Source organism: Orcinus orca, chromosome 19 (assembly GCF_937001465.1).
Source record: "Orcinus orca chromosome 19, mOrcOrc1.1, whole genome shotgun sequence".
Taxonomy (NCBI): Eukaryota; Metazoa; Chordata; class Mammalia; order Artiodactyla; family Delphinidae; genus Orcinus; species Orcinus orca.
In genome coordinates this window covers 35,890,945-35,918,539 of record NC_064577.1, presented here as the reverse complement: position 1 = coordinate 35,918,539, position 27,595 = coordinate 35,890,945, and the positions used below count along the sequence as shown (strand labels likewise).

At 45.3% G+C, this 27,595-nt stretch overlaps 1 protein-coding gene and 1 pseudogene across 3 annotated transcripts in view; one reads left to right on the top strand and one right to left on the bottom strand.

Annotated features, from left to right (window-relative positions):
• Window positions 1-27,595, bottom strand: part of ERN1 (endoplasmic reticulum to nucleus signaling 1) — an 82,485-nt gene that overhangs the window by 39,669 nt on the left and 15,221 nt on the right. For all 3 annotated transcript variants that reach the window (XR_004486449.2, XM_049702158.1, XM_004275634.4), the window contains exon 2: window positions 16,235-16,355. Coding sequence is in view for 2 of the 3 variants with exons in the window: in XM_049702158.1 (XP_049558115.1) it covers window positions 16,235-16,355 (121 nt within the window). In the remaining variant the exon portion in view is untranslated. The remainder of the gene's footprint in view (window positions 1-16,234; window positions 16,356-27,595) is intronic.
• On the top strand, window positions 7,106-7,536 carry LOC101288678 (60S ribosomal protein L37a-like; annotated as a pseudogene).

Sequence of the window (27,595 nt, the reverse complement as noted above, 5' to 3'; positions counted from 1 at the left end):
CTCTGCTCCCTTCTTGAGCTCTCAGTCCATCAGCAACAACAGCTCTACCCTTCACCCCGCGGGCTATCCCACGTGCCTGCTGCCCCAGCCCACGGGCTTCATCCCTCCCCTCCTTGAGACTCTCCACCTCCTGGCCTCTGTGGCCCTTGCACTGCACTGATTTTTCACTCACCTCTCCCTCTCTCTCTCTCCCACCCACTCCTCTCCCCTCTCCTCCCCACTCCCTACTCCAACAGGGAGGAACTTTTCCAGGTTCTCCCCTCAGTTCTCTCTGAGAGCACATCCACCTCTGTAGCTTCAACCATAACCACAGTGGGGAAATTCTAGGTCCCCATCTCTCGAGCTCTTCTTTCTGGACTGACTGGACATTTCCACTATCTCCTGCCAGCACCTTGACCGCCACTTGTCCAAATCACACCCTCCATCTTTCTCTCCAGACTGGTCTGACTACCCGATTTTGTTAACGCCATTCTCCTAGAAGGCGGGCAAGCCTCAAACCGTTCTGTTGACGCTCATTTCTCCGCCAGCACCTGCCATCAGAAGCCAAACTCCGTGGTCTATTCCATCATCCTGTTTCCTACTCACAGCATCCCTTCAACATCATTGGAACCCCTTGTCTTTCAAGCGCTCCCTTTTCTCCTAGTCTGTGTGCCCTTTGGGATCAGAGAGACCTATGCTTAAATCCTACTCCGCCAAATCTCTCTGAGCCTCAACTTCCTCATCAGTGAAGAGAAAAATAGAAATAGAGATAATAACACCAAACTCATGCAGCATCTCCGTGTGGATTAAAGGTTAAATATGTGTTAAGACTGTAAGTCAGTGCCTTGACAGAGAAGAGTGATCCTTCTAAAGACGTAAATCAGATTATGCTTCCCTGCCACTCACAATCCTCTGATGGGCCCCATCTCACTCAGTAGAGGCCGATGTTCACACAGCGGCCTACAAATCCCACACAACCCCACCCTCCCACACCCACCCTGGCACTCTCCGATTATCTCCTCCTCACTCTATTCTGGTGAGGAGGAATGCTGGAATGCCATGCTGGAATACAGGGTATTCCTGAGTACTGCCAAGCCTGCCCCTGCCTCGGGGCCTTTGCATTTACTGTTCCCTGTGCCGAGGTCTTCGATCAGATGTCACCATCTCAGAGAGGTCTTCCACGACCATCCCCTACCCCCCAGGATTCCCTACCCCTCTTCCCTGCTTAATTTTTCTCCATGACACTGACCACCTCCAAAGTACTGTGTATTTTGCTTATTTTTTTAACGTCTGACTCGGGCCACTGGAAGATCCAAGGGGGCTGGGATTTATCTTTCGCTGCCTGCTATACCCTCAACATCTAAAACAGTGCCTGGCGCACAGGAGCTGCTCAGTATATTTACTGAATGGGGCAATCGATAAATGTTAGTTTCCTTCCCACTTCCACTCCTGCCCTGCCTGGATATCCATTGCTGATCACTTCTACAATCCAGCAGCTCTGCTCTATCAACCCTCAACCCAGAATCCACCTAGCAATCCCCTTTCCTCTGCCCAGGCTTCTGAGCACTGCCGAAGAAAACACTATAATCACGTGTGTGATACCAAAATACATGTATGGCCAGCTGGGCCCCATGTCATGGGAGATATGTTTATCTACTTCCTGGTTGGCCTCTGTTCCCCGTTCCTCACAGCTGGTGTTTCAGACCTTCACCCCTTGCCTCAAGGCTCTTTCCTCTCTGCACATGACTCCCCTCTGTGGCACAGGGGAAGTGAGGGGGGCAGAGCGGGTTCTCAGAAACTTCCTACCCCTCACCCTCCAGGTTTGCCCAACCCCACCCTTCCCTTCACATCTCTATAAAAGGACGTTTTCACCTTCATGTTCACAGATATTTCACACTCACACATCTAAAGCCCCCAGACGGTATCCTGTCTCCAAGGATCTTCAAATCCTTCTGGCTAACTCCTTCCCCTCTGCCTACAAACACGCCAAACCTCTGGGGTCCCCTTGCCTCCTTTGTACATGCTCCCCGTTCTCTCTTAAATGCATCCACTTTAAGTGTACAGTTTGATGAGTCTTTTTTTGGCCATGCTGCATGGCTTGTGGGATTTTAGTTCCCCAACCAGTAATCAAACCTGGGCCCTCGGCAGTGAGGGCACAGAGTCCTAACTACTGGACCACCAGGGAATTCCCTCGATGAGTCCTGAAAAACATGCACATCCACGTGGCTACCCTCACGATCAAGATACAGGATATCTCCATCACCCTGAAACATCTTCCCATATCCCCTTAGATTCAATACCCTAACCCCCACCCCAGACACCACTGACAGATCTGTTATGTTTGTTCTAAAATTTCACAAATGGAATTCACACAGGAGGTTCTCTTTTCTGTCTGGCTTCTTTCTCTCTTCATCATGTTTCTGAAATTCACCCATAATGTTGAGTGTATCCGTTTGTTCTTTTTTGGTGCTGAATAGTGCTCCACTGTACGGGCATACCATCAATTGTTTATCTGTGGATGGATGTTTGGGTTATTTCCAATTTGGGGCTGGAAAAACGTGAATAAAGCTGCTAGGAACATTTGCGTACACGTCTTTGGACCTATATTTTCATCTCTCTTGGGAAAATACCTGGGAGTAGAATGACTGAGCCATACTGCTTACGTCTGATTTGACAAGAAACTGCCACAGTCCTCCAAAGGGGCCGTGCCTTCCCGCCAGCAATGTGTACGTTGTCTAGAATTTTTTATCTTAAAAAAAAATTTTTTAACACACAAAAATCAATTGATAAACACGTTGATATCAAAATTAAAAACACAGTATCATATACAGTTCTTAAAAAAATACTTAGATGTAAATCAAACAAAAGAGAGACAAGACTTACATGTTGACAACTTCAAAATGCTGATAAGAGAAATAAAAGATCTAAAATGCAGAGACATACCATGTTCATAGTATAGAAGATTCAACATAGAAAAGATACCAATTCTTCCCAAACTGATATACAAGTATAATACAATTCCTACCAAAATTCCAGAAAGATTTTTTTAAAACATCTTTATTGGAGTATGATTGCTTTACAATGGTGTATTAGTTTCTGCTGTATAACAAAGTGAATCAGCTATACATATATCCCCATATCTCCTCCCTCTTACCCTCCCTAACCCACCCCTCTAGGTGGTCACAAAGCACCGAGCTGATCTCCCTGTGCTGTGCGGCTGCTTCCCACTACCTATCTGTTTTACATTTGGTAGTGTATATATGTCCATGACACTCTCTTCATCCATCCCAGCTTACCCTTCCCCCTCCCCGTGTCCTCAAGTCCATTCTCTACATCTGCGTCTTTATTTCCGTCCTGCCCCTAGGTTCTTCAAAACCACTTTTTTTTTGCCTATAGTTTTTAAAATGTTGATTCCTAGGTCTTTCCCCCAGGAAGTTGATTCTGTAGGTAGAGCCAGGGAATTTGAATTTTTAACACATGTGAGGTGATTCTGACGCTGAGCCATACTGGGAAACCAACGCTCGGGATCCTCTGTTTCACCCTCTCACTTTCCATACCTTTCTCAAGGCGCTGCTCTCTGGCCCCTACCCTCAGGATGAGGTCCAAACTGCCAGTGTCAAGTTCCAGTGGCCGAGTCTAATAAACACTGACAAATCCTCCTCCCACGTGACATCTGGCAACATTCTCCAGGAGAGCCCCTGACCCAGTCCCACTTCCAACTGCTTATGGAGTCTCTCAGCCCCAGAACCCGTCATCCATCCTGAACCTGCTCCTCCTTTTGCATCCCCCAGATCGGTTCGTTGACCCCACTTCCACCCGGTCACACAATCTGGAACCTCAGAGTTCTCCTGACTTCCCCCACCTTCTCTTAATTCTAACCCTCTCCCATTCAATTAGATCCTGAGTTTTATCAGATTAGACCTACTAAACGTTTCTCAAAAATCTATGTCCTCCTTTTCCTCTCCTTCACCAAAATGTGGCAGTCACCACTTCCCACGGGCTCTACGGCAAGCTCCCTGACTCGGATCTCTGCCCTTCAGACGTGCACTCCACCCACCGCCCGAGGGCCGACAAAGGCAAATCTGTTCTTGTCTTTCCTCCACGTAAAATCCTACAACGGCTCCCCTCTGCCGACTGAATACCTTCCATCTCTGTGGCTCAGGTCAGAGGTTCCCAAACTTTCTGGGTTCACAGCACCCTTAGTGTCTTGGTAATTTCTTCACAAGGCCCGAGGCCAAAAGAAATACCTAATGGTTCCATTTATTCAGTGGTTAGGTCCAAACGACTTAAGTATTTAGGGCCTCGCAACTTAGAGGCCACGTGGAAAAAAATAATACTACACGTCAACTGAAAGAGAAATGTTCATTTCATTCTTAACCATAATTACTCACTAGTGGGATGTGTGTACCTGTTGGGCGCTGCACATATTCCAAATCTTATACTCTTGTTAGACACAGCCACTCTCATTACCATGCCATGTTGATTTTCAGGTGGTATTTGAATTGTATCACAGCCCAAAACTCAGCTGTGCAAAGACACGTCCTTGAAAGGCAAGTAGCGCGATCTAATGCTGGAAAGTACTGACTGCCTCAGGCGTGGTGTTTGACACTGTGCAGCGCTGCTGTATTTCTCTTAAAAGTTTAAAACTACCTGCAGTGCCTCGAGAGCTTGCCGGGGCTCCCAGGGCCCCTCCGCACACAAAGGAACCACAGGCCTTAGGCATTCAAGGCTCTGTAAAACCTGGGCCCAATTCTTCTTCATCACATCTCTTCCCCAAACTCAGCCCACGCTGTCATGTCAGTCTCTGTGCTCACCATGACCTGCCGCAACTCCATCCATCCACCTCTGCTTGCGCTTCAAATGCCCCTTTCTCCAGGAAATCAGAAACTGAACGCCTACTGCACTTGGTATGTTCTTTTTTTCTTTCGGCTGCCACGCCGCTTTGTGGGATCTCAGTTCCCCGACCAGGAATCAAACCTGGGCCTCCTGCAGGGGAAGTGTGGAGTCCTAACTACTGGACCGCCAGGGAATTAATTCCCTTGGTAAGTTCTTACGATGCACTTACCACATTTCTCAGGTGACAGGCACTTAATTGCATGTGGCCTCTCTGGTTCTCAAAAATCTGGGGGCTGGATTGAATTTTAAGCACTTTGTAGGGCAGGGACTATCTATTTTGTTTCTTGTGAAATACACACAGGCAAGTGCCTGGGGCTTATGACGGTTCAATGAATAATCAGAGCGTGAACTCCTGTGTAAGTGCTGCCGGGGTCTTTGCTCCCCTCATACTTAGCAGGTAATCCTGTCTGCAGAATGAAAGGAAGTCGATAACTTAAGATATCCAATACTGCATGTGGGATATAATCATTCTGATAAGTTTATCCTAAGGAGAAGGACTTTTCCACACAGAAACCTACATGATAAAAGCCAAAAAGAACTGCCCAGGTGTAGCTCTGTTTGTTCACTCACATTTAAAAATTACTTAAATTTATGGGAAAAAATGATACGGCATTTGCTTCAAAATGATGGAGGAGGGGGAGGGGGCCGTCATGTGTGGACCATCACTGAAGCTGGGTGGCTGGGTCCATGCGGCTTTCTTACTATTCTCTTTACTTTTGTGTGTGTTGAAGTTTTTCTAAAATGAAAAAAATTTTAAGAAGAGAAGCTAAAAAAAAAAAGAAGCTATTTAAGGAATACCTTTCCAGGGGGTTGAAAAGAAAGGCCTGTTCTTCCTGCCCACCCTCAGCTGTAGTATAAATCTTGAGAGCCTGATCCTACAATGTCACAGGGCTGGAAGAGAGAAGAGAAACCCAGGGGACGAGCAAGATGGACCCGGTCAGCACTATTTCAGGCTTCCCTAAACACAGAAAAATGCCTCTGATGAAGTCAACCACAATTTAAATAATTGTCTCAAACCGCAGTTTGGGACCGACAGCCCCTCTCTGGAGGAGACTCTGGGCAGACTTACTTTCACGTAGGAAGGGATAAGATCGCTTTGATTACAGAAGCTGCCAGAACAGGCTGCCCATCTGACTGGAGCTCAAGGAGCCCTACGAGATCATTCTCTTCCCTTCCCTAGATGAGCATCGATATTTCTGGAACACACTGCTTCTCCGGAGGAATCTAGATGGGCACTGGCTTTACTGCCCTGCTACTCCTAACCTCTTCTTTCTAAAGCACAACCGCCCAGCTGGCCCCGACACACCTGGCATTTAAAACCAGCTCCCTCTCTGACTGGGAGGCCTCTCCAGGTACGAGTAAGATGTCGTGACACAGCTAGAAACTCTGCAAACCAGACCCTTCTAAGTGCACCTCCAGCAGCGACCAGAAATGTTTTGGGTTGGCCCTCCTGAAAGGTATTTAAGGACCAAAAGACCACAAATGAAGTCCCAACTGCTTTTATGCTCCCTTTAAGCATTCTCGTACGCCAAATATTTGAGAGGCTCGTTCCTTCTGCGAGCAAAACAAGAAAGGTGGTTGCATGGTAGGGGGTGAGACCTTGGAGAAGAAAGGGGTGGAAACTTTGGGAGGTGGTGTGGTGGGCACTAAGGAGGGAGCAGCTGGAGGCTTCTGAGAAGAAGAGAAACGTGGTACAAGTCTCTGAAGGAAGGTGAGACAGGCAGGCACCAGGGGACACAGCAGATGAGACAGAGAAGCAGCAGCAATCACAAAGGGTAGTGAGGAAAGCAATGCCATAACCCCAGTGAGAAGGTCTGCGCCAGTGGGGGCAGGGGAGGGTGGGCAGGGAGGGTGGTGGGCAGGAACCAAACAGGAGGGGAAGAAGAACGTCAACAGGATTTTGTCCTGATCAGAAAAATGAAGTGCAGGAAAGGAATGAGTTAAAGAGGACATGGAGATTTTGACCCTAGCTGATGGTGAAACTAGATCGGTTAGTCTGAAGGCAAAAGCTGCCACTTCCTCAAGAAATTGCTTAAGGGTCGAATACTGTCTTCTTATAAAATTTATTGGTAGAAACAAGGCCATTCACACACACACACACACACACACACACACACACACACACTTAACTCAAAACTTAAGTCTCCCCAATATGGTTCATGCACTCAAGTGAACCAATCAGGGAATCCTCATTTCCTCCCTCCAGAGGGAAGGAACTTTGGTTACCTGCGCCTTGAACTCCCCTTAAAGTTGTTAGGTCCAAGTTGTAAGGTGGCAAGTCTCAAATGTTCCTCGAAGTTCAGCTTTCTTGAGGACAGCATTTTAAAATAGACATCTAGCTCTCTGGGCTTGGACCTAGGTTACGGCGACATGGCTAAATGCACCAAGAAGGTCGGAATCGTGGGTAAATATGGGACCCCTTACGGTGCCTCCCCCAGGAAAACGGTGAAGAAAATTGAAATCAGCCAGCACGCCAAGCACACTTGCTCCTTCCGCGGCAAAACCAAGATGAAGAGACGAGCTGTGGGCATTTGCACTGTGGTTCCTGCATGAAAACGGTAGCTGGCGGTGCCTGGACCTACAATACCACCTGCCATCACAGTAAGGTCTGTCATCAGAAGACCGAAGGAATTGAAGGACCAGTAAAAGCACCACCATTTGAAATGTTGCTAGCCTATGATGCATAGGTTAATTTATGTAACAAAAATAAATAAAATAAAATGGACATCTAATCAGAAGCTCCTAAAATCCACAGTGAAATTCCAAACCTCATCAGAACTGGGGGAAGATGCTATGAGTTTTCTTGCAGGGTAATCTCTGTAAGTCACCAAATGTCACGTGTGATAAAGACGATCCTGTAGAAATACCAACGTCATCTGAAAAACCACCCATACCAAAGGCTGTCGAACTCTATGGTCTTACTCATCCTCACCTCAGCAGAAGTAACTCAGACCTAAAAAAGCACACGGCGTGCTATAACCAGCTGCGAAGGAATTAAAACTATAACCAAGCGTGAAGGAGGATAAGACAATTTAATGCTTGGGACTAGGCCCCAGTGCCTCTCAGGATGTCACTAACTTCACAGAATTCATTCTTGAGCCATGAATTGAGCCAGGATGATGAGCAAGAGATGAGCAAGAGAACAGTAACGAAGTCACAGCCCAAACTGGCCTTTTATTGAGTGCTTCAACATTCACAACTGTCTTCCGATACACTGCAAGCAGTGCTGCAGAGAACCCCCGCTGGAGCTGAGACCTATGCTACTGCGTGTGATGACTGCTATTCATAAGGCCCTCCGGACGGTGAGACGTATTATTCTGAAGCAAATCCCAGGTGTGCGGGAGGGACGTGAATGGGGGTACAGAGAAACGAGACTGGGTACCAGCTGGTGCTTACTGAAGCTGAGTAATGGGTACAAGAGGCTTCTTTATATAATTATCTCGATGTTTGTATATGTTTAGAATCGTTCGTGATAAAATATGAAACACAAAAAAGAGAAAGAGAGAAAATACTTTTTCAAGAGACTCAAACGCAGAAACAGGCCTCCCTCACAGCCCCTCTCAAAAACTTAATTTTCAGTCCTCTGAAACAATGGAGAACAAATAAACGCCTTTTTTGTGCTTAAGCAATGAGGGAGAAAGGTAGTGATGCATATCTTAGGCCTAGAAAATTCCTTAAGAGAAAACAGATCAGAACTACTAATGAAAAGTCATCCCTTTCACAACCTCCCCTTCTCATGCTTCCCTCACACCTCTGAGGGCAAATCTTGGACTCTTCAGGGGAACGTGCGCACCGCCTGAAGGACAGGACGGAAAACCAACTGCAGAAAGTCACAACAAGCCATGTGCAACTCAAGATCAGGAACTGGAACCTTCCATGACAGTACATCCTGAGGAGGCAAAGCCCAGCTTCACCTGTTTCTCCGGGTTACCTGGGACCTGAGTCAGTGCTGGGTGTCTCAGAAGTTTACTAGAGCATCCCTCGCTGTCCAGAGACCCCACCCTCAAGGAATTAGAAGTCCAGTAGGAAGACAAATGTAAAAAAAATTCACAGCAAACAGGAAGTGTCGTAAGAGAGGCTTCAATGAAATGCCCCCGGAGTTCGATGAGGGAGGCTCTCACCCCGCAGGAGTCCAGGAGGTAAGATGTGATGGGGGTCTTAATGGATAAACAGGGGCCTGCCCAACACTGCAGGCTGCTGGCAGGGAAGGGACATAAGCAAAGGCCCGATGTCTCCGAGACCTGGAGAGGATATCGTGGCGGCAACAAGCAGCTGAGGCTGGAGAGGGGGGTGAGAGCCCGACTGGGAAGGGCCTTGCACGTGTGCTAAGGAGCTCAGACTCCACCCCGGGGTCCAGTGCTTCGCAAACTAACTGTGGTGAAGGGCCAGCTGTTGAAAATTCCAACCCACCATGGATGAGGCTAACGCTCCCTTTTTGTACTTCTCGTGGACAAGGAACAGGGGTGGGAAGACCACACACGGAGTAGCACCGCTCCAGACAACACCAAGTGCATTTCAGCAGGGGGTGCAGCACGGTCCAGGTAATCTTTCTAGAGGGTATGTCCAAGGGCTGCGTGCTGGGTGAGTGGGAGCATAAGGCAGGCAGCAGGGATGGTGGTCAGGAAACTGTTACGTGGATCCAGGAGGTGGATGTCGAGAGCGGGGCTGAGACACTGGCAAGGGGGACAGGGAGAAGTAGTCAGATCTGGGAGACCCTTCATTGAGTCCAGGGGACAGGACGTGGTGACCAAGGGGCAGAGCGTCACTCTTTTCTAGCCTGGGTGCACCATGACTGTCAGCACAAGTAGGAATTGTGAAAAGAGGCACATGGTTTTACAAAGTCATGTGGGAAGATTTTCTTCAAGTTTCAAATAACTAATTTTGTTTTCATCCTTCCCTCATAAGAAATCTCCAATATTAACCATTCAGGGGACATCTCAGGAGTCTAGACCTGTCTGGCTGGGAGAGCAGCATATTTTTATAGTTAGTAAAGAATGGTTCTAAATTAGATCCAGTCCGGGACTTCCCTGGCCGTCCAGTGGTTAAGATTCCGCATATCCAATGCAGGGGTCGCGGGTTTGATCCCTGGTCGGGGAACTAAGATCCCACATGCCACGCGACGCAGCCAAAAAAATAAGTAAATAACTAACTAACTAAAGTAGGCCCAGTCCTCCATACCTACTATTACTGGAAAGGAGACTGAAGGAAATGGGAGTGGGGTTGCTACAGAATAAGCCGCAATTTGATGAAGATTTGAGAGTCAAACTTAGCATTAACTAGTATTCCAAGGGGCGTGTAAGAAGCCCTAAACCGGCCATGGCAATACCGAAAAAAGTCCTTTAACTCCACCAAGCCAAGGCAAGCTTTGTAAAATGAATCTAACACAAAACATGACAGCAACATTCTCAGTTTGTATTTGGGCTGGGAGTGCAGCAATGAAACACACTCAGCCATGTTCACTGGTGACATTTCAGAGACAGACAGTGGTGCTGCTACAGTTACAAAGTCACAGCTTAGAAAGATCACACCTAAGGTAAAATGCCAGGACTCAAATTAGTTTCTGAAAACAAATAAAACTCGTTTTCTGTACTAAGTGTAGTCTGCTGCTGTGGTGTGAGAAATCTCCATTTCTGGGAACAGCGACACATGTTTGGTTGAGGAACAAAAGCACCTGCCAAAACCACTCTGTAGAAAGAAAAAAAAACACTCCCAGTCTGTTGGCCCCTGAAAAAAGTAAACAGTTAGGAAACCATGAAGTGGAATAACAGGTATATATTCTACAGAACCCCAGTTTGATGACTTAAAGGGGTCTGTTAGCATCGGCAAGTTTCTTCCATTTGAGTTTGACTCCCCACTGCCACTCAGGGCCAAGCCCACGTCCTCCCTTGCCTGGACCAGTGCAGTAGCCTCCACCTGGCCCTGTCAGTTCAGCCTCAACACAGCACCTGCTGATCCTGTAAAGTAGAGGCCAGGTGTCTTAGCCCAGGCTGCCATAACAAAATACCATGGCCTGGGTGGCTTCAACAACAGACATTTATTTCTCACAGCTCTGGAGGCTACAAGTCCAAGATCAGGGTGTCGGCATGGCTGAGTTATGGTGAGAGCCCTCTTCCTGGCTTGCAGACAGCTGTCTTCTCACTGTGTCCTCATGTGGTGGAGGGAGAGTGAGCTCTGGTCTCTTCTTCTTCTTATAAGGGCAGTGATCTCATTATGGGGGCACCACCCTCATGACCTCATCTAAACCCAGTCACCTCCCAAAGGCTCCACCTCCAAATACCATCACATTGAGGGGGGTTAAGGCTTCAACATATGAATGTGGGGAGGACACAAACATTCAGTCCATAACACCAGGGTATATCACTCTTCTGCTCAGATTCCTCCAATGGCTTTGAAAAAAACAACATCCTTAACACCAGCTACCAGGCCCTATACCTGTGGTCTCCTTGGGGAGGGCACTGCTCGACAGGCAGTGCTCAGGAAATCTGTGAGGGCATTTCTTGGTGGTCTCAGAGACTGGGCCCTCCTGGTGGGGACCAGGAATCCTAGGTAGCCCTGCAGAGCTGAAAACTGCCCCATATCTGCAGGCTGTTCTTATGTCCTGCCAGACACTCACGTGGGCCAAAAACCTTTAATTATCTGGGTGTACAACCTACACTGCTTTATATAGGAGCACAAAAGCACTTTTTGCACAAGTTTACACAATGAATCTTCTCAAAATGTGACTACTGTATAAATCAAGTAGGGATGTATTTCTTTTGTTTGGAATATTATGAGAATTGTTCACCATCTTGGAAATCCGGCCACCATCCTAGTCTGCATTTTTCTTAGTCGGTGTTAACAGGCACAGCATTCAATCACAGGTGGAGTGTTGGTATGTATCAGTATGTGTCTGAGCCTTTACATGTTAAATTACATACATGTAATTAAAAACTACTTTCTTATTATTTCAGATTACCAGTTGGGTAATATATTTCTTTTTAAAACTGTGTGCATATATAGGTTATTGTCTATAAATTGTGTTCCAGGCAGTGGTGGGGACAATAAATATTCTGAGGGGACAGGTAGGCCGGGGGAGGGACAAATTAGGAGTATGGGATTAATAGATACAAACTACTATACATAAAATAGATAAGCAACAAGGATATACTGTATAGCACAGGGAATTATACCCAGTATCTTATAATAACCTATAGTAGAATATAATCTGCAAAAAAAACTGAATCACTATGTTGTACACCTGAAACTAACACAACACTGTAAGTCAACTGTACTTCATACACACACACACACACACACACACACACACACATTAAGGGAGCACTGTACCCCTAACATGACTGGCCTCCCAGTTCCTCTCTTACTTCTCTCCTTCCTCTCCTCACTGTACTCCAGCCACTCCTACTTCTCTGCCCTTCTTCTCCCTGCCAACCGCACCCACCTTTGCCCCCCGAAACCCATGCCTTCTGCCTAAAGACTCCCCTGACCCCAAGGGTTCTTGCTCAATGGCACCTTCTCAGTGGGGGTCCCAGTTTTAAACTGCATCCCCGCCCACCCCACATCAGCCCAGCTACCTGGCACTCCCTGTTCCACTTCCCTGCTTTCCTTTCCTCCACAGCTCTTATCACCACTATGTACTTTTGTTTTAAAACATCTTTATTGGAGTATAATTGCTTTACAATGGTGTGTTAGCTTCTGCTGCATAACAAAGTGAATCAGCTATACATATACATATATCCCCATATCCCCTCCCTCTTGCTTTGTCTCCCTCCCACCCTCCCTATCCCACCCCTCTAGGTGGTCACAAAACACCGAGCTGATCTCCCTGTGCTATGCGGCTGCTTCCCACTAGCTATCTGACATTTGGTAGTGTATAGATGTCAATGCCACTCTCTCACTTCGTCCCAGCTTACCCTTCCCCCTCCCCTTGTCCTCAAGTCCATTCTCTGTCTGCGTCTTTATTCCTGTCCTGCCCCTAGGTTCTTCAGAACCTTTTTTTTTAAGATTCCATATACATGTGTTAGTGTATAGTATTTGTTTTTCTCTTTCTGACTTACTTTACTCTGTATGACAGACTCTAGGTCCATCCACCTCACTACAAATAACTCAATTTCGTTCCTTTTTACAGCTGAGTAATATTCCATTGTATATATGGGCCACAGCTTCTTTATCCATTCATCTGTCCATGGACACTTAGGTTGCTTCCATGTCCTGGCTATTGTAAATAGTGCTGCAATGAACATTGTGGTACATGACTTTTTGAATTATGATTTTCTCGGGGTATATGCCCAGTAGTGGGATTGCTGGGTCGTATGGTAGTTCTATATTTAGTTTTGTAAGGAACCTCCATACTCTTCTCCATAGTGGCTGCATCAATTTACATTCCCACCAACAGTGCAAGAGGGTTCCTTTTTTTCCACACCCTCTCCAGCATTTATTGTTTGTAGATTTTTTGATGGTGGCCATTCTGACTGGTGTGAGATGATATCTCATTGTAGTTTTGATTTGCATTTCTCTAATGATTAGTGATGTTGAGCATCCTTTCATGTGTTTGTTGGCAATCTGTATATCTTCTTTGGAGAAATGTCTATTTAGGTCTTCTGCCCATTTTTGGATTGGGTCGTTTGTTTTCTTTATGTTGAGCTGCATGAGCTGCTTGTATATTTTGGAGATTAATCCTTTGTCAGTTACCACTATGTACTTTATCTCTGGATCTGTTCACCCCATAGAATGAAGGCTCTATGAGGGCAAGTATTTTGCTGTATCCTCAGGGTCTAGAACAGTATCTGGATACCTTTATAATCTACTTAGGTATTAATGGTTTAGAAATACCAATTTTGAAATCTTCAGTGATAACTGCAAGATTAAAATTAAATTGAAAACTCAGGGTCTCTATATATGTTACCATCTTTAATCTTTGTATAGAAATAGAGACAGAGAGGCTCCCCGGGGCTGAATTTAGCTAAAATAAGCCAATTTCTTCTCAGAAAAACAATGAGACTTAGAACATATTGAAATTTCACTGAATTGAATTTCATTACTTGAAATTACTAGGCCTTAATCGGCTTTCTCTAATTCTGCCTTTAAGTGTCTCTTATCTCCTCCTTGCTCTGCCTACCTAACCAGTTGCTGGATTCTCCTGATCCTATTGCTGGCACGCCTCTCATCCTCCCCACCTCTTCCCTTCCCGCTGCCCCTTTCTCAGGTCTGTCTCACGTCTCTAGTCACCCCATGCACTGCTGCTGGATTAATCTGGAAGCTGAGCACCTGCTGAGTCACTCACCTGCTCAGCCGCATCAATGGCTCCCAACTTCCTGTTCACTCAAGTACAAATGGCTCAGAGCTACCACAGGGCTCAATATCCCCCCTGCCTCCCTCCCTCCACCTCCATCCCCCAGCTCCTCCCAAACCGGACCAGTGCCCACACCCCAGACCTGGTGCCTCCTTGGCTCCTTGCCAGGCCTCACTCCCGACTGAAAGTCAGTGTATCCACCAAGGCTCAGCTCCAATGCGTGGAGGCTTTCCTGCCCCCGCAGCTGGACACGGGCTCACAGCAGTTCCTAGCACTCTCTTTGGCGGTTACAAGGCTGCTCCCGGTTGAAGTTCTATGTACTTGTCATTTCTCCCTCCCGACTGTGGGCTCCCTGAGGGCAGGGGCTGTCTTTTTCTTTTTTGTGCCCCATACAGTATCTTTCACAGACTAAGTTCCCTAAACATGTGTTAAATTTAAAAGGAGGCAAATTCTTTAAGCTCTAAGTTACAGAACAGAACAGATTGATTTTTAAAAACAATTTTTAAAATTTATTTGGTTGCATTAGGTCTTAGCTGAGGCAGGAGGGCTCCTTAGTTGTGGCAGGCGAACTCTTAGTTGCAGCATGCATGTGGGATCTAGTTCCCAGACCAGGAATTGAACCCGGACTCCCTGCATTGGGAGCGAGGAGTCTTAACCACTGCGCCACCAGGGAAGTCCCCAGATTAATTCTTATGTTTGGCTAAGTAACAAACGAGGCAGGACACAGTTTTGTTGGATAGAGCCGAGGCTACTTGCAGAAATTAAGACTTGGAGATCAATTCAAAACAATACATGTAAGGGAAAGCAAAGCAGAAGAATGAAGTGGCTTGGGGGCAAAAATGCCCTGCCTGGGAATACTGAAACTGAGGGAACAGCCCTACCATTTAACAGTGAAAATGTTTATCTCAATCCTTTTGTGACTTGTTGATTTTCATCTCTGGACAACATCAGAAATTCTGAAATATAAAGAACTCTGCATAAACATGAGGAGAAAGAGCACAGATAATATTCTGGGAGACTGTAAGGCACTGCCCAAACTGGGCTCTCCCATCTTCTTGTGGCCCCTCACTTCTGAGAGACCTGGTCCTTTTCGTCACTTAAAGTCCTTGCTGATCCAAGCAGGCCCAGCAGGTGAGGGAGGGCAGTCTGTGGTACCCCAGCTGCCAGCATCTATGGATGGTAACGTTTGCTGCTGAATTGACAAGATGATGTGTGACCTTCTGATATACACCAATATTTTTCCATGTAAAATACTGTTTTGGAACATTTTATTAATGAAGGGAAAACACTTGTTGTGCTCATGAGAATAATGAGTCACAGATTAGTGACGAAAGAGAACATACCGGTCAGACCTGAATTTAGGGACAAAGGAGAATTATGACAGGACTGAATAATAGAGATGACTCTGAAGCCCCCAATCCTGGGATTTGCCTGGCTTTTATCAGGGAAGAGTAGTTTGGGAATTGAATACAATTTCCCAGCTGTTGGGACTCCAGGCTGCCAACCATCACCAGGAAGACAAGATCATAAAATGGAAGCACGGTAGATTAAATGAGAGACAAGCTTAGTCCTCTACTTCCCTTGATGTAAAGAGCCAATAAAGTGACCAACTTGGATGAATGTCAAATCTTACAGCCCTCAGTTATTTCAGCCTCTATAAAAACAAATCAGTAATTTGAGGTTAGAGAAGATACCTTCTTGTAATTATGATTACAAGATTCTAATCATTAGAACTCAAAAAAAATTTAAAGCAGCATGTCTTCCTAAAGACCAACCAGCCAGAACTATTAATAGAAAAGCCTAGAGCCATTTAGACATGAAATCCAGACAGAAGCAAAATAATAATAAGAAGAAGAAAGATATAGCTTGTCTCAACTGATACACTTAGCGGATAATCACAACTCAAGCTGTAAACATACCCTTTGAGTGCAACCCCTCTCTTCTCCTTGACTCCATTATCCTTTTTAATTTTATTAAATAATGTATAACTGTTTTTCTCTTTTTCTGGAATGTTTCCTTGGAAGCAGCTGAGCAAATGTCCATGTTACCCAAGGGCTAAATCTAAATTACCTTCTTTCAAAGTCCATTTGATTGAGCCTGTCCTCTTGCTGACGGCATGCAAACTTCCGTCCAGGGTTGATACAAACAACAAGGTTTCAGGAAGTGTCACAGTGCTGGGACTTCCAAAAATCTGCAATGAGAGGCAGAAGAATCTACGTGGTCAATATGAGTCCTCACCTTGGGCATGTACATTCACAGACAGGCCCCTCCCTTACCCCAAGAGTTATCCTTCTAAAATCCACCACCTTACAGATGAAGAAACCGAGGCTGACGAGCCTAAGTTCCCATCAAGGTTTGCTGCTGAACTGACAAGACGGACAACATCTTGGACAACAGCTGGGTCAGGACTAGAACCAGGTTGCCTTTATTCTATCTGAGCAGCAATCCTTCCTGCACACGGGCTTATGGCCTAACACGTCAGGGATGGGGATTCTGAAATAATCCAAGGCCAGCCTCCACTGAAACAGAGAAAGTATGCTCAGCTTTCAAACTGACTTCCTTCTCTTGGTTATATCTTACCTTCTAAAACCTGGTTATCTTGCAAGACTCCATCTTGCAAGAACACCAGCACACCTACACACACCCACACGCACTTAACGAAATTTTAAAAGGCAGGGAATTGGGGGGAAATATTTAAAGCAAAATAGGAAAAACAGTTCTCATAAACTCATAAAGAGTTTATATAATAATAAAACACCAAGATTTTGAGAGAGACATGTTATAAAAGAAAATGTATAAAAAACATGATCCAAATGATTCTTTACTTATAAGCAAAATATAATTTAAATCAAAATGTACTTCTTATGCTTAATGAACTAAAAAAAAAATTTTACAGAAAATAGCCAAAGGTAGTGAGATTCACTTTCTCATCCATCGTTGACTGGCAATGAAAATGATAAGTTAGCGCAACCTTTCTGGAAAGCATAAAAGTACTCATATTTCTGATCCTGTAGCTCCACTTCTACATCCTAAAGAAATAACTCTGGATATGGAAAAAGCTCTTTGCACAACGTTACTCATTACAGCCCATTTACAAACACAAAAAACAGGAAAGACCTCGATTTTTTTTTTTTTAAGACCTGAACTTCTAAATGGTTGAAACAAATTATGACAAAGTCAATGGAATATTATGTAATTATTAAAATAGCACTTGAAAGAATCTACAATATAGAAAAATGCTTGCATTATGTTATCATGTGAAAAATATAGAATCCAAAATTTAATGTGCACTGTGGTTATAATTATACTGGACAGATCTTTTTTTTTTTTTGGCCTGCCCGTCCTCTAGCTTTGCTAGGAACAGTACACTCATCCACATGGTTTCCATGGGAGCAGCTGTGTGTGTGTGTGTGTGTGTGTGTGTGTGTGTGCGTGTGCGTGTACACACACATGAGCAGGTGATAGCTGGTACGGTTTCCTAGGACAACACCCTTTTGAGGTCTGGGCCCACTCAGCAATGCCACCTTGTAATGAGATTTTCTCTTTCTTTGTCACTATACTGTCCCACCAATCAGCTGGTTCCTGTAGGTCTTGAATTAAAAATAGGTCAAGGTGGGGCAGTGGTTGAGAGTCCACCTGCCCATGCAAGGGACACGGGTTCGTGCCCTGGTCCGGGAAGATCCCACATGCCGCGGAGCGGCTGGGCCCGTGAGCCATGGCCGCTGAGCCTGAGCATCCGGAGCCTGTGCTCTGCAACGGGAGAGGCCACAACAGTGAGAGGCCCGCATATCGCAAAAAAAAATAATAATAATAATAGGTCAATGCAACTTGCTTACACTGCGACAGTTTGAATTTTGGTACAAATGCTATTTTTAAAATATAGGAGTATGGCTGGCTTTTAGCACAGAACATAGAGACTGGAGGGTTACTTGTGCATGGAAGCCTGATCCCAGAATACCTGGTCACTCTTGGTAAAAGCCAGGATGACACTAGTTAATCCTTCAAAAGGGAAAGTTCAATTAATGGCTCTCTCCAGGGCAGCCTGAGGTGGCAGGACAAACACTCCAGTCCTTGCATTCCTTTTCCAAGGTGGGAACCCCCTGACAAGGGGGCGAAGCGGCTGCCAGAACTTCCTCTCACCTCTTGCATGTGTCTGGCCTAGAGGGGAAGAAGTTCCGCCCTCCACTTTGCCCAGGACCAGGGCTCCTCACCTGGAATGAGGGAAACAACAGCAAGCCTTACCCCTACCCGCTGAGTCTACTCTCCATGTAAAGCCTTAAGGATGAAGAAGAGGAGTCTGCTTTGAACGCCACCTTTGCAACGAGGAAATCAGTCTCAGTACAGCCTGGCTAGGAAAACGGAAGCCCCAAGGGTAGCATCTGCCCTAGTCAGAATCCAAAGGTCTTGTACACCAACTATTTCGGGGGTTTTAAAATTATTTTAGTTCACAGGGTACTGATGGTGACAAGCCTCATCTGGACCTGCTCATACCTGAACCAGAGGAACACACATCACCCGGAGCACCAGGCCTGGAGAACAGTGACCCTCTGACGATCACTGAGGACTGCAGCCAAATGGGACTTGGAGGGGTGGGAAGGCTGCCTCTCTCGGAGAAAGGGGAATGGTCTGCAGCTTGATGTGGGGTGCCACATGAAGTCAGGCGGGGGCAGTGGAAGACTGAATAAATGAAAAGGGAAGATGTATGCATATCTGGGTGCCAACAGGTGGAAATCCCCTCCACCTGTCACATAGTTACCCTAGGAACAACCATTTTTAAGGTCTTGGGAATCACACCAGAATTGGGTTGAACAATCTGGGTGGCTGAAGTACTAAGCAATTAAACTTGGGAGATTTCTGCGGATACGTTTTCCGCCACGTGGAAAACGCTGGATGAGAGGGAGGAAGGGAGGAAGGAAGGGAAAGAAAGAAACGGGGGGGAGGGAGGGAAGAAAGAGAGAGAAAGAAAGGAAGGAAGGAAGAAAGAAAGAGAGAGAGAGAGAGAGGGAGGGAGGGAGGAAGGAAGGAAGAGGCCTGAGAAGAAACATGGCTGAAAGGCTGGGAGAGGGGCCCTGGCCTCCACTGCTCCTCAGGCCTGGCCAAGCTCCTGTCCTTGGGCCCATGGACACCTAATCCTTGCAGTCAATTCCCCTCTTAAACTCATTGGAACTAGGTTTCTGTCCCTTGAGACTGAAACAGTCCTAACCACCCCCACCACCACACACACACACAGCTATTTTTTAATATATCTATAGAAAAAAAAAGATGAAGAAAATATTGTAAAATTAAAGCCATAGTTTTTCTCCTCTATTTTCTAAATTTTCTATAATATGATCATGTAATATGCAATGAAGTTTTCATAAAATATAAAGGAGATGGACAAGTTAGCAGGTGGAAGACAAGCTGGGATTTAAAGGAGCTTCAGCGAGCCCCTAAGTTCCAGAAGCACTTTCCGCCTCAGGATATTAGGCAACCTGATCACCTTTGATCACTGATATCCACCAAACAAGGGACAAAAGTTTAGAAACACAGAGGTCTCCCAGTCAGAGAGTGTGTGTCCAGAATAGAAAAGTTTTGCTGTTGTTAAAGCCTACAGTACAACTATAATTAACTAAATGCCTCCAATACATCTTATCACAGTACTGATATTATTAAAAGGGGCCAATAGTTGCTAAAACATATCAGCGCTGCTCCACAACCAGCGTGGAAACAGAAGCCACCTGCCTTGTTTGAGCACCTTGGAAACCACAGGAAGAGCAATTGTCTATGGTTGGTTGGCGACTCGAAATAAAACACTAATCACGTAACTAATACAGTCTTCTAAAAAATCTCAAAAAGACCAGGTTTGGCTAGGAGTTGAATTTAGCAACTGAGAGCGCTGAATGAATCACAATGTCCGCAGTCACGTCACAAACCCCATCAACCCGACAGATTTTTCTCTTCTTTGAAGGTCTTGACATTTTCAAATTAGAACGAGCCACTCTGAACAGCGTTATTCTCTCATCAGGCAAATTAATACTACAAGATTTCTGCCTTTTTCCCCCAGCGTTTTTTAAAGCATGAAAATGTTGGCTTTCAGATATAGTTGCTATAACTCACGTGACTTCAATAAGCTTCTAGATGCAATGTGCGATATGGAGCACAGCTGAGAACTATTTGTACCCAAACATCTAAAAACACTGCTTCACAATAATGACCTTGCATATCACCTTCACCCTGTCGGTGCTCCCTTTTCCCTGCAATGGATGAATTAGCAGCAGGCCCTAGAGTTATGCAAACTAGTTTCCAGAGAGCCTGAAAGCAGAGAGAAAAGGCTGATCCTGCAGATCTGTTTCAAGTTGATTACCTGGAATCTGACTCATTTTTCAAACAAGTGGGTTATACACTCCTGGCTTCGGCAGTGACTTCTAAAAAAGTAATTGCAGTGACATTGTAGAGGTAAGTGGCAGGGAATCTAGTCCAGCCTAAAACGAGACATCCATTAGCCAATTGGTCCTCATGGAAGTCTGGCCACATACGTCCTCTCACACGAGGTGACCCTGACATAACAATTCTGGAAATGCCCTGTCTGAGGACCATGGAGCCTGGCAATTCGGACCAGATGATGCTAGGGAAGTGGGTGTCTGTAAAACCAGCTTATTTCACTTGTGTTGCTTCCGTGGTAAAAACAGTCCTCACTGCCGCCCTGCTCAGCCAGAACTCCCTCCCGTGAAAACATAATTCCGGGGCTGGATCCTCATGTTCAATGTTCTGATTATAAAGCAAGATCTCCCAAAGTCCAGCAGATACACCACTGCATAAAATGCACCACTTGCTTTGCATTTCCCACAAAGACATGAAAGCAGCTACCAACTGCTCATACAGAGATGATTAAAAGGTAGTAGTCGCCGACGATTTCATTCTCTAATATTCTAAACTCAGCTAATTGTCAGTTGCTCCTGCATTAATGACCTCAACTGCTTGTACTTCAGGTAAGAAAAAAAGTCTTCTAAAACAAGTTCTGAGATAACTTTGTTTAGAAAAAAGTCTTCAGTAAAGAGCACTATGGACAGAAGGGACAGATATGTGTTTAAGTAGCACAAAAACAAATGAAACAAGCCTCTAACACAAACCCACCAATTTCTGAACTAGTACTTGGGGTGGGTCAGGCCAGAGGTGGCTCACCACCAGCAGCTGGAGGAGAAGAGTCAGCAAGGCCGGGGCTCGGTTCCAGCTGCCAGGCTATCACTGAAGTGGCTGCTCCCCTGCACCCACCCTCTGGCACCTGAGGAAGAACAGCAGGAAGCACGCTGCATGCTGCTCTGAGGCAGAACACAGGGCAGCCCTGTGCTCCCCATCAAGGTTTCCCAAAAGGCTGCATTTTCCAAAGAAACATTGGAATTCTTAAATTTCAGATAGGTATTTCAAGAACCAGCCCACAGGGTAACTGACTACCTAATAACAAGGGTCAGAAATAAGATTAATAAACTTTGCACAGACCTTTCATCTCAAAGTCAGGGGAAAAAGTGGGCCACGCACACACGTCTCATATCCAGCTTTCCAAAGTGATCTACACTTGAAGAGTACCGCAGTATCGTTTCTATTTCCCAAACTAGTGTGTTCTACCCCCACACAAAAGTTGTGCACACACAGAGAAGACCCACACTGTGAACAAGAGAGCCATGCACTTCTCAGGTGGTGTGCAAACTGATCGGGTCTAACCCAAGTGTCCATCTCCAAAAGCTGAATTTATATGGCAGCATTAGCATAGTAGAAGTAAAAACAGTAAAAATGATTAGAATAAAAATCTTTCCTGAGAAACTTCTCCTCTTCTTACCTCCATTCCAACAGACCAAAACATTTATAATAATATTAGAATACAATAATCCGGCTAATAACAAAATGACATATATATTTTTTCTTTTAGGAGTACCACACTGATTTCCAGAATTAGCTGAGAGGCTGGGGTTTTGGGGGTTGTTGGTGTTTTGTTTTATTTTTTTTAACTAATCTTTCTTCAGTGTTCATTGGATTATGCAATGTTATATTGTATAAGCCTCACTTTAGTTTTATTTACTTAAGGTTAAGAAAACCATTCCTCCAAACTATAAATACCATACTTGTGTTAAGTCTAGCATGGATATTAGCATGTTTCCAATAGAATATCCTTACACAACGTAGTGTGCACCTAAATCCCTGGAACCTACAACCTGCCACCAACAACCAGAATGCCTTGTACAGTGCGGGGCTCCCTGCCACAGCTCAAAGCCACTGGACAGCGGGCTACAGAGGTAAAGCGAAAGTAAGGGGACTTCTGGTTGGTTGATGAATACACATGATGGTATCACAGGTAAGACTTAAAACAGGTACGCAAGTGAGGGAAGGATTACATCAGAGAGATTTCCAAGCTATTTTGTTTTGCTACTTAGGACACGCAAAATCTTGAAAACAATTAAAATTGCATGTCACGAAATGTAGAGTAATAAATTGCAAATGGATTAGAATGTGCTAGGGAATCAGAGCTTATAATTATTAACCTTAGCAATAATGCTCAGAGGTTAGAAGGGCATTCTCTGCCGGGGGACGTACCAATGGCAAAGGACCTTAAAGGGGAGAGAAAGTAAGACTGCACGTGTGCGTGTGTGCACGTGGTGAGGGAGGTTTCTGATGGATACGAAAGCAGAGGTGAGGGCTAATGGCAAATAGACTGGATCCTTCTACTGGCTATAATCAGCTGAAAGCTGCAGGATGGGTGAGCTGATTTTGAGAGGTATGGGTAAGACACTTCCTGGCGTGCCATAACGGATGCCAGTCCTAAAGGGCTTCTCTCCAAAAATAAAAAAAAGGAAACCTGTGCAATTCAGCACGAAGTTCCTCAAAATAGTATTATGTAACACAGTCCCTCGGTAGGCACTAAACGACATTCAGAAAAAGGACATCTGTATCTACAATTCTATTTGCAGCCATATCATCTACTTCAGCCTATAAACTCCAGCAAAACCTGGCCATTTGCAATTCTGGTTGCATCACACAACTACCAAGCATTCTAATGCCATCTGGCCACATGGCAGAAGACTGTGCTCAATGATGGCCAAAAAACTACCAAGAATTCACCAAAGCAGCATAAGATTGAAATCCGTACCCAGTAAATGCTAGCACACACCCATTACATAATGGTCCCTTGTTGAGAAATACAGCCTACATGAGTGTACGCCTCATAAATGACCAGGACAGCAGGCTAAACTAGCAGCTCCCAAAGGCCTTCCTTTGAAGGTATCTTAGGTAAAGGCCTGATTAGACAGATATGACGAAGATTTTTATTCTAATCAAACCCTGCTCCCCACTCCCCGTCTCATTTACACACCTGACCCAAGAGTAAAGCACTCCGCTCCAAACGTGGAGACTTCTGTACAGTCATCTGTACAGAGTGACACAGAAACCTCATTGGGTTTATCCTAGTTCAGTAGACTAAAGATTAAGAACGGAATTAAAACACTGGTGATACTAAGAGACTTAATTGTGTCTACGTCTTAACGATTTCAATCTATTACAAAATCATTCCAAACCCTGTTACACTTTGTTTACCTGTGTGTAGGTCAGCAATAATCTATCAACCATATAGTTCCTTTTAATCAGCCCATCGGCTGCTGTGTTTCCTGATACTAGGTCAATAAAGGTAACCATGACATTTGCTTTGGATGGGAGTCAGGTATCTGGTTGGGATGCAGTAAAGGTCAGGGCCTAACTGAACAGCACTGTGTGGTTTCCAAACTAAGCAACTGAGAGAGTTAAACTAGTATTTGTGGCAATTCTTGCATGTGGTGTAATCCACCACCACCCAAGACAGCTAACAATTCTTCAGTGGTTCAGGCTACTCCTTTAATGGGTCTGATAAAAGGTTCCTCAAACAGTCCACTTTATTCCTGAGAGCAAAGGTATGCTAATTTCACAACAGGTGAAGATACTTCCCCAACTGGTTCTGGGGCCCCAGGCTAAGAGTCTAAGTTCAAGCAGCTGGCAGTTCCATTTGTCTTCACGGTCTCTCTGCCGTCAACTTATATCGACACCAAGGGAGGAGGAAATACACTTGGGCATGAAAGGCGCTACAGGAGACCTTTCACCACAAGGAACCAAGCCCTCGTTCTTAGGGTGGCATCACATCCCTAAGGTCCTCAAGCATTTTATTTTATTTATTATTATTATTTTTTAAATTTTTAAAATTATTTATTTATTTATTTATGGCTGTGTTGGGTCTTCGTTTCTGCGCGAGGGCTTTCTCCATTTGCGGCAAGTGGGGGCCACTCTTCATTGCGGTGCGCGGGCCTCTCACTATCGCGGCCTCTCTTGTCGCGGAGCACAGGCTCCAGACGCGCAGGCTCAGTAATCATGGCTCACGGGCCTAGCTGCTCCGTGGCATGTGGGATCTTCCCGGACCAGGGCTCGAACCCGTGTCCCCTGCATTGGAGGCAGACTCTCAACCACTGCGCCACCAGGGAAGCCCCCTCAAGCATTTTATAATATTAAAACTAAAACCCAGGGACTTCCCTGGTGGCACAGTGGTTAAGACTCCGCCTGCCAATGCATGGGACACGGGTTCGAGCCCTGGTCCGGGAAGATCCCACATGCTGCGGAGCAGCTAAGCCCATGAGTCACAACTACTGAGCCTGCACTCTAGAACCCATGAGCCACAACTACTGAGCCTGTATGTCACAACTACTGAAGCCCACGGGTCTAGAGCCCGTGCTCCACAACAAGAGAAGCCACCACAATAAGAAGCCTGTGCACAGCAACGAGGGGTAGCCCCTGCTCACCACAACTAGAGAAAGCCTGTGTGCAGCAATGAAGATCCAACACAGCCAAAAATAAAATAAATAAATTAATTAATTAATAATAATTAAAAAAAACTAAAACCCAAGGTTTCACCATCATTTAGTGGTTGAGTTTTTTTTTTTTTTTTTGGCCATACCATGAAGCAAGTGGGATCTTAGTTCCCTGACCAGGGATTGAACCTGTGACCCCTGCAGTGGAGGCATGGAGTCTTAACCACTGGACCACCAGGGAAGCCCTGAGGTTGCGATTTAGAATGCGCATCTTGCCACTATTATTTTGTTGTCTTCATTGCAGGGAAACAGCAGCAATTCAGGCCTTGTAAAAACTGAGAAACCTATTAGGCTCACTTACCTTAATGGAGTAGCATCGTAAACAAACTACACTAGTAAAGGTCTAACTTAGACCGTAAATTCATAAAGGGACTACCTGCCTTACAAAAAGCCAGATTTGATCCATTTGAGCATGTTTATTCAACTGCAGTTAAACCTATTATTAGGAAGTCTTCATACAAAAACCCCAAGGGGAAGAAGAAAAGACTCAATTAGATACCAAATTTTTCAGTCCTGATAATAGCAACTAATCTGAAACTGTCAATTTTGCTCTTTACACTTGGTGAGAGATTTCTTTTGGGGGGATGGGGAATGGAAGGGGTTGAGTAGAAAGTGGATAAATGCTCTAGTTAAATAAAAATTATCTACAAACAACTGCATTTGTGACATAATTGCCACCTATGCTTGCCAGATGTTGCCGAGCTTTATAATGGGAGTCAAACACTATGAAATATGGCTGAAGTTGAGCTACCTGGCCAGACTGACTCGCCCTAGCCAGAATCCCCACTGTCTGAAGTACATCTGAAGATTACCCACTGCCCTGCTGGCCCAGTCCACCACGCCACCTGCCCCAGATCAAACAGGAAGGGCTGTTTACAGCTTCTGGGATACGTAACTTCAGAGATGAAAATAACTGCAGATCACCTTACCCAAACCTCTCAGTTCACAGAGGAGGAAGTCAAGGTCCAGAGAGGTGAAGTGACTATCCCAAGGCGCCACGGACACTTAACTGTAGACACAGGACTGGAGCCACGGTCTCTGCTTCCCCTTCTGGACCTCTGCCCACTACACCACACTGTAATTTCACTGCTTTAAATCATGGCTCTCTGAGAAACATAAGCTTCAATTACTTGAGGCCTGGGGCTCAACCCTGCTGAGCTGTCCTGCTGGGGCAGATGGAGATCAGCACTCTCCTCTGATATGGGGGTAGGATCTTTTGGATGAGACACCAAATTGGTCATTTGTAGATTCTACACAGACACCCAATATGCCAAAAGGCACTGTGAATTATACAGGGTGGGGTCTTTAAAAAAATGCTCTGGATAAAAATTCCTGAGATCTCACTGTAGATCTAAGTGGGCGGGGATAACATCACAGAAAGTCAAAGGTCACAGACTTAGCCACCATAAAAAAAAATTCCTGCAATACATTTATCCAGCCCAGTTCTAAAGGCTTAAAAAAAAGTGCTCTTTGATGATGATGATGATACAGTGGCCATTGCCCATTCCTTTGATGAAGCGAGTCATTCTTTTCATGCCAGTGCCAAGGAAACGCACATTACTGATTAGCATGGGACAACAAGGTCTAGCTTTGAACAGCAAGGACCATTTTAATGACATACATACACCAATGAGCCTCACGCAGTGAGCTGTGACTGCTTCACTTAGCAGGAATAAGATGCTCGAAAAAAAAGAAGGAAATATGGGTCTGAATATTGACTTTTTCATGGGAAAGAAAATCTTATAAACAACAAGATCCTACTGTATAGCACAGGGAACTATATTCAATATCCTGTGATAAACCATAATGGAAAAGAATATGAAAAAAGTATATATATAACTGAATCACTCTTCTGTACAGTAGAAACTAACATAACATCGTAAATCAACTATACTTCAATAAAACAAATTTTGAATAAATAAATAAGAAAAAATAAAATCTCATGCCACAGGATTTCCATAATCTCAGCATAGGTTTCCTTATTTTTTTAAATAAATTTATTTATTTTTGGCTGCATTGGGTCTTCACTGCTGCGCACAGGCTTTCTCTAGTTGCAGCGAGCGGGGTCTACTCTTTGCTGCGGTGCGCGGTCTTCTCATTGCGGTGGCTCCTCTCGTTGCAGAGCACGGGCTCTAGCCACGCGGGCCTCAGCAGTTGTGATGCACGTGCTTAGTTGCTCTGCGGCATGTGGGATCTTCCCGGACCAGGGCTCGAACCCATGTCCCCCACATTGGCAGGCGGATTCTTAACCACTGCACCACCAGGGAAGTCCCTCAGCATAGGTTTCTATTTTCCAGGCTCCTCTGAGAGGCAAATGTAAACATCTCAATGCAACTTTCACACACTTGGACAGAGACAGGAAAGCGTCAGAAACTGGTTGGAAGACTGTTGGCACAACCAAACCTATGGAGTTGTGGTGTGAAAACTGAGGACTGAGAAACTGGCTGAGATGGAAGGATGCTGCTTCCTCCAGCTCATCAAGGGTAGGAGGGAAACAGGAGCAGGAAAGAATTACCAGCAAGGAGATACCACGCCTTTGGGTTCAAGGAGGAATCCCTTCCAGACACCAAGAAGG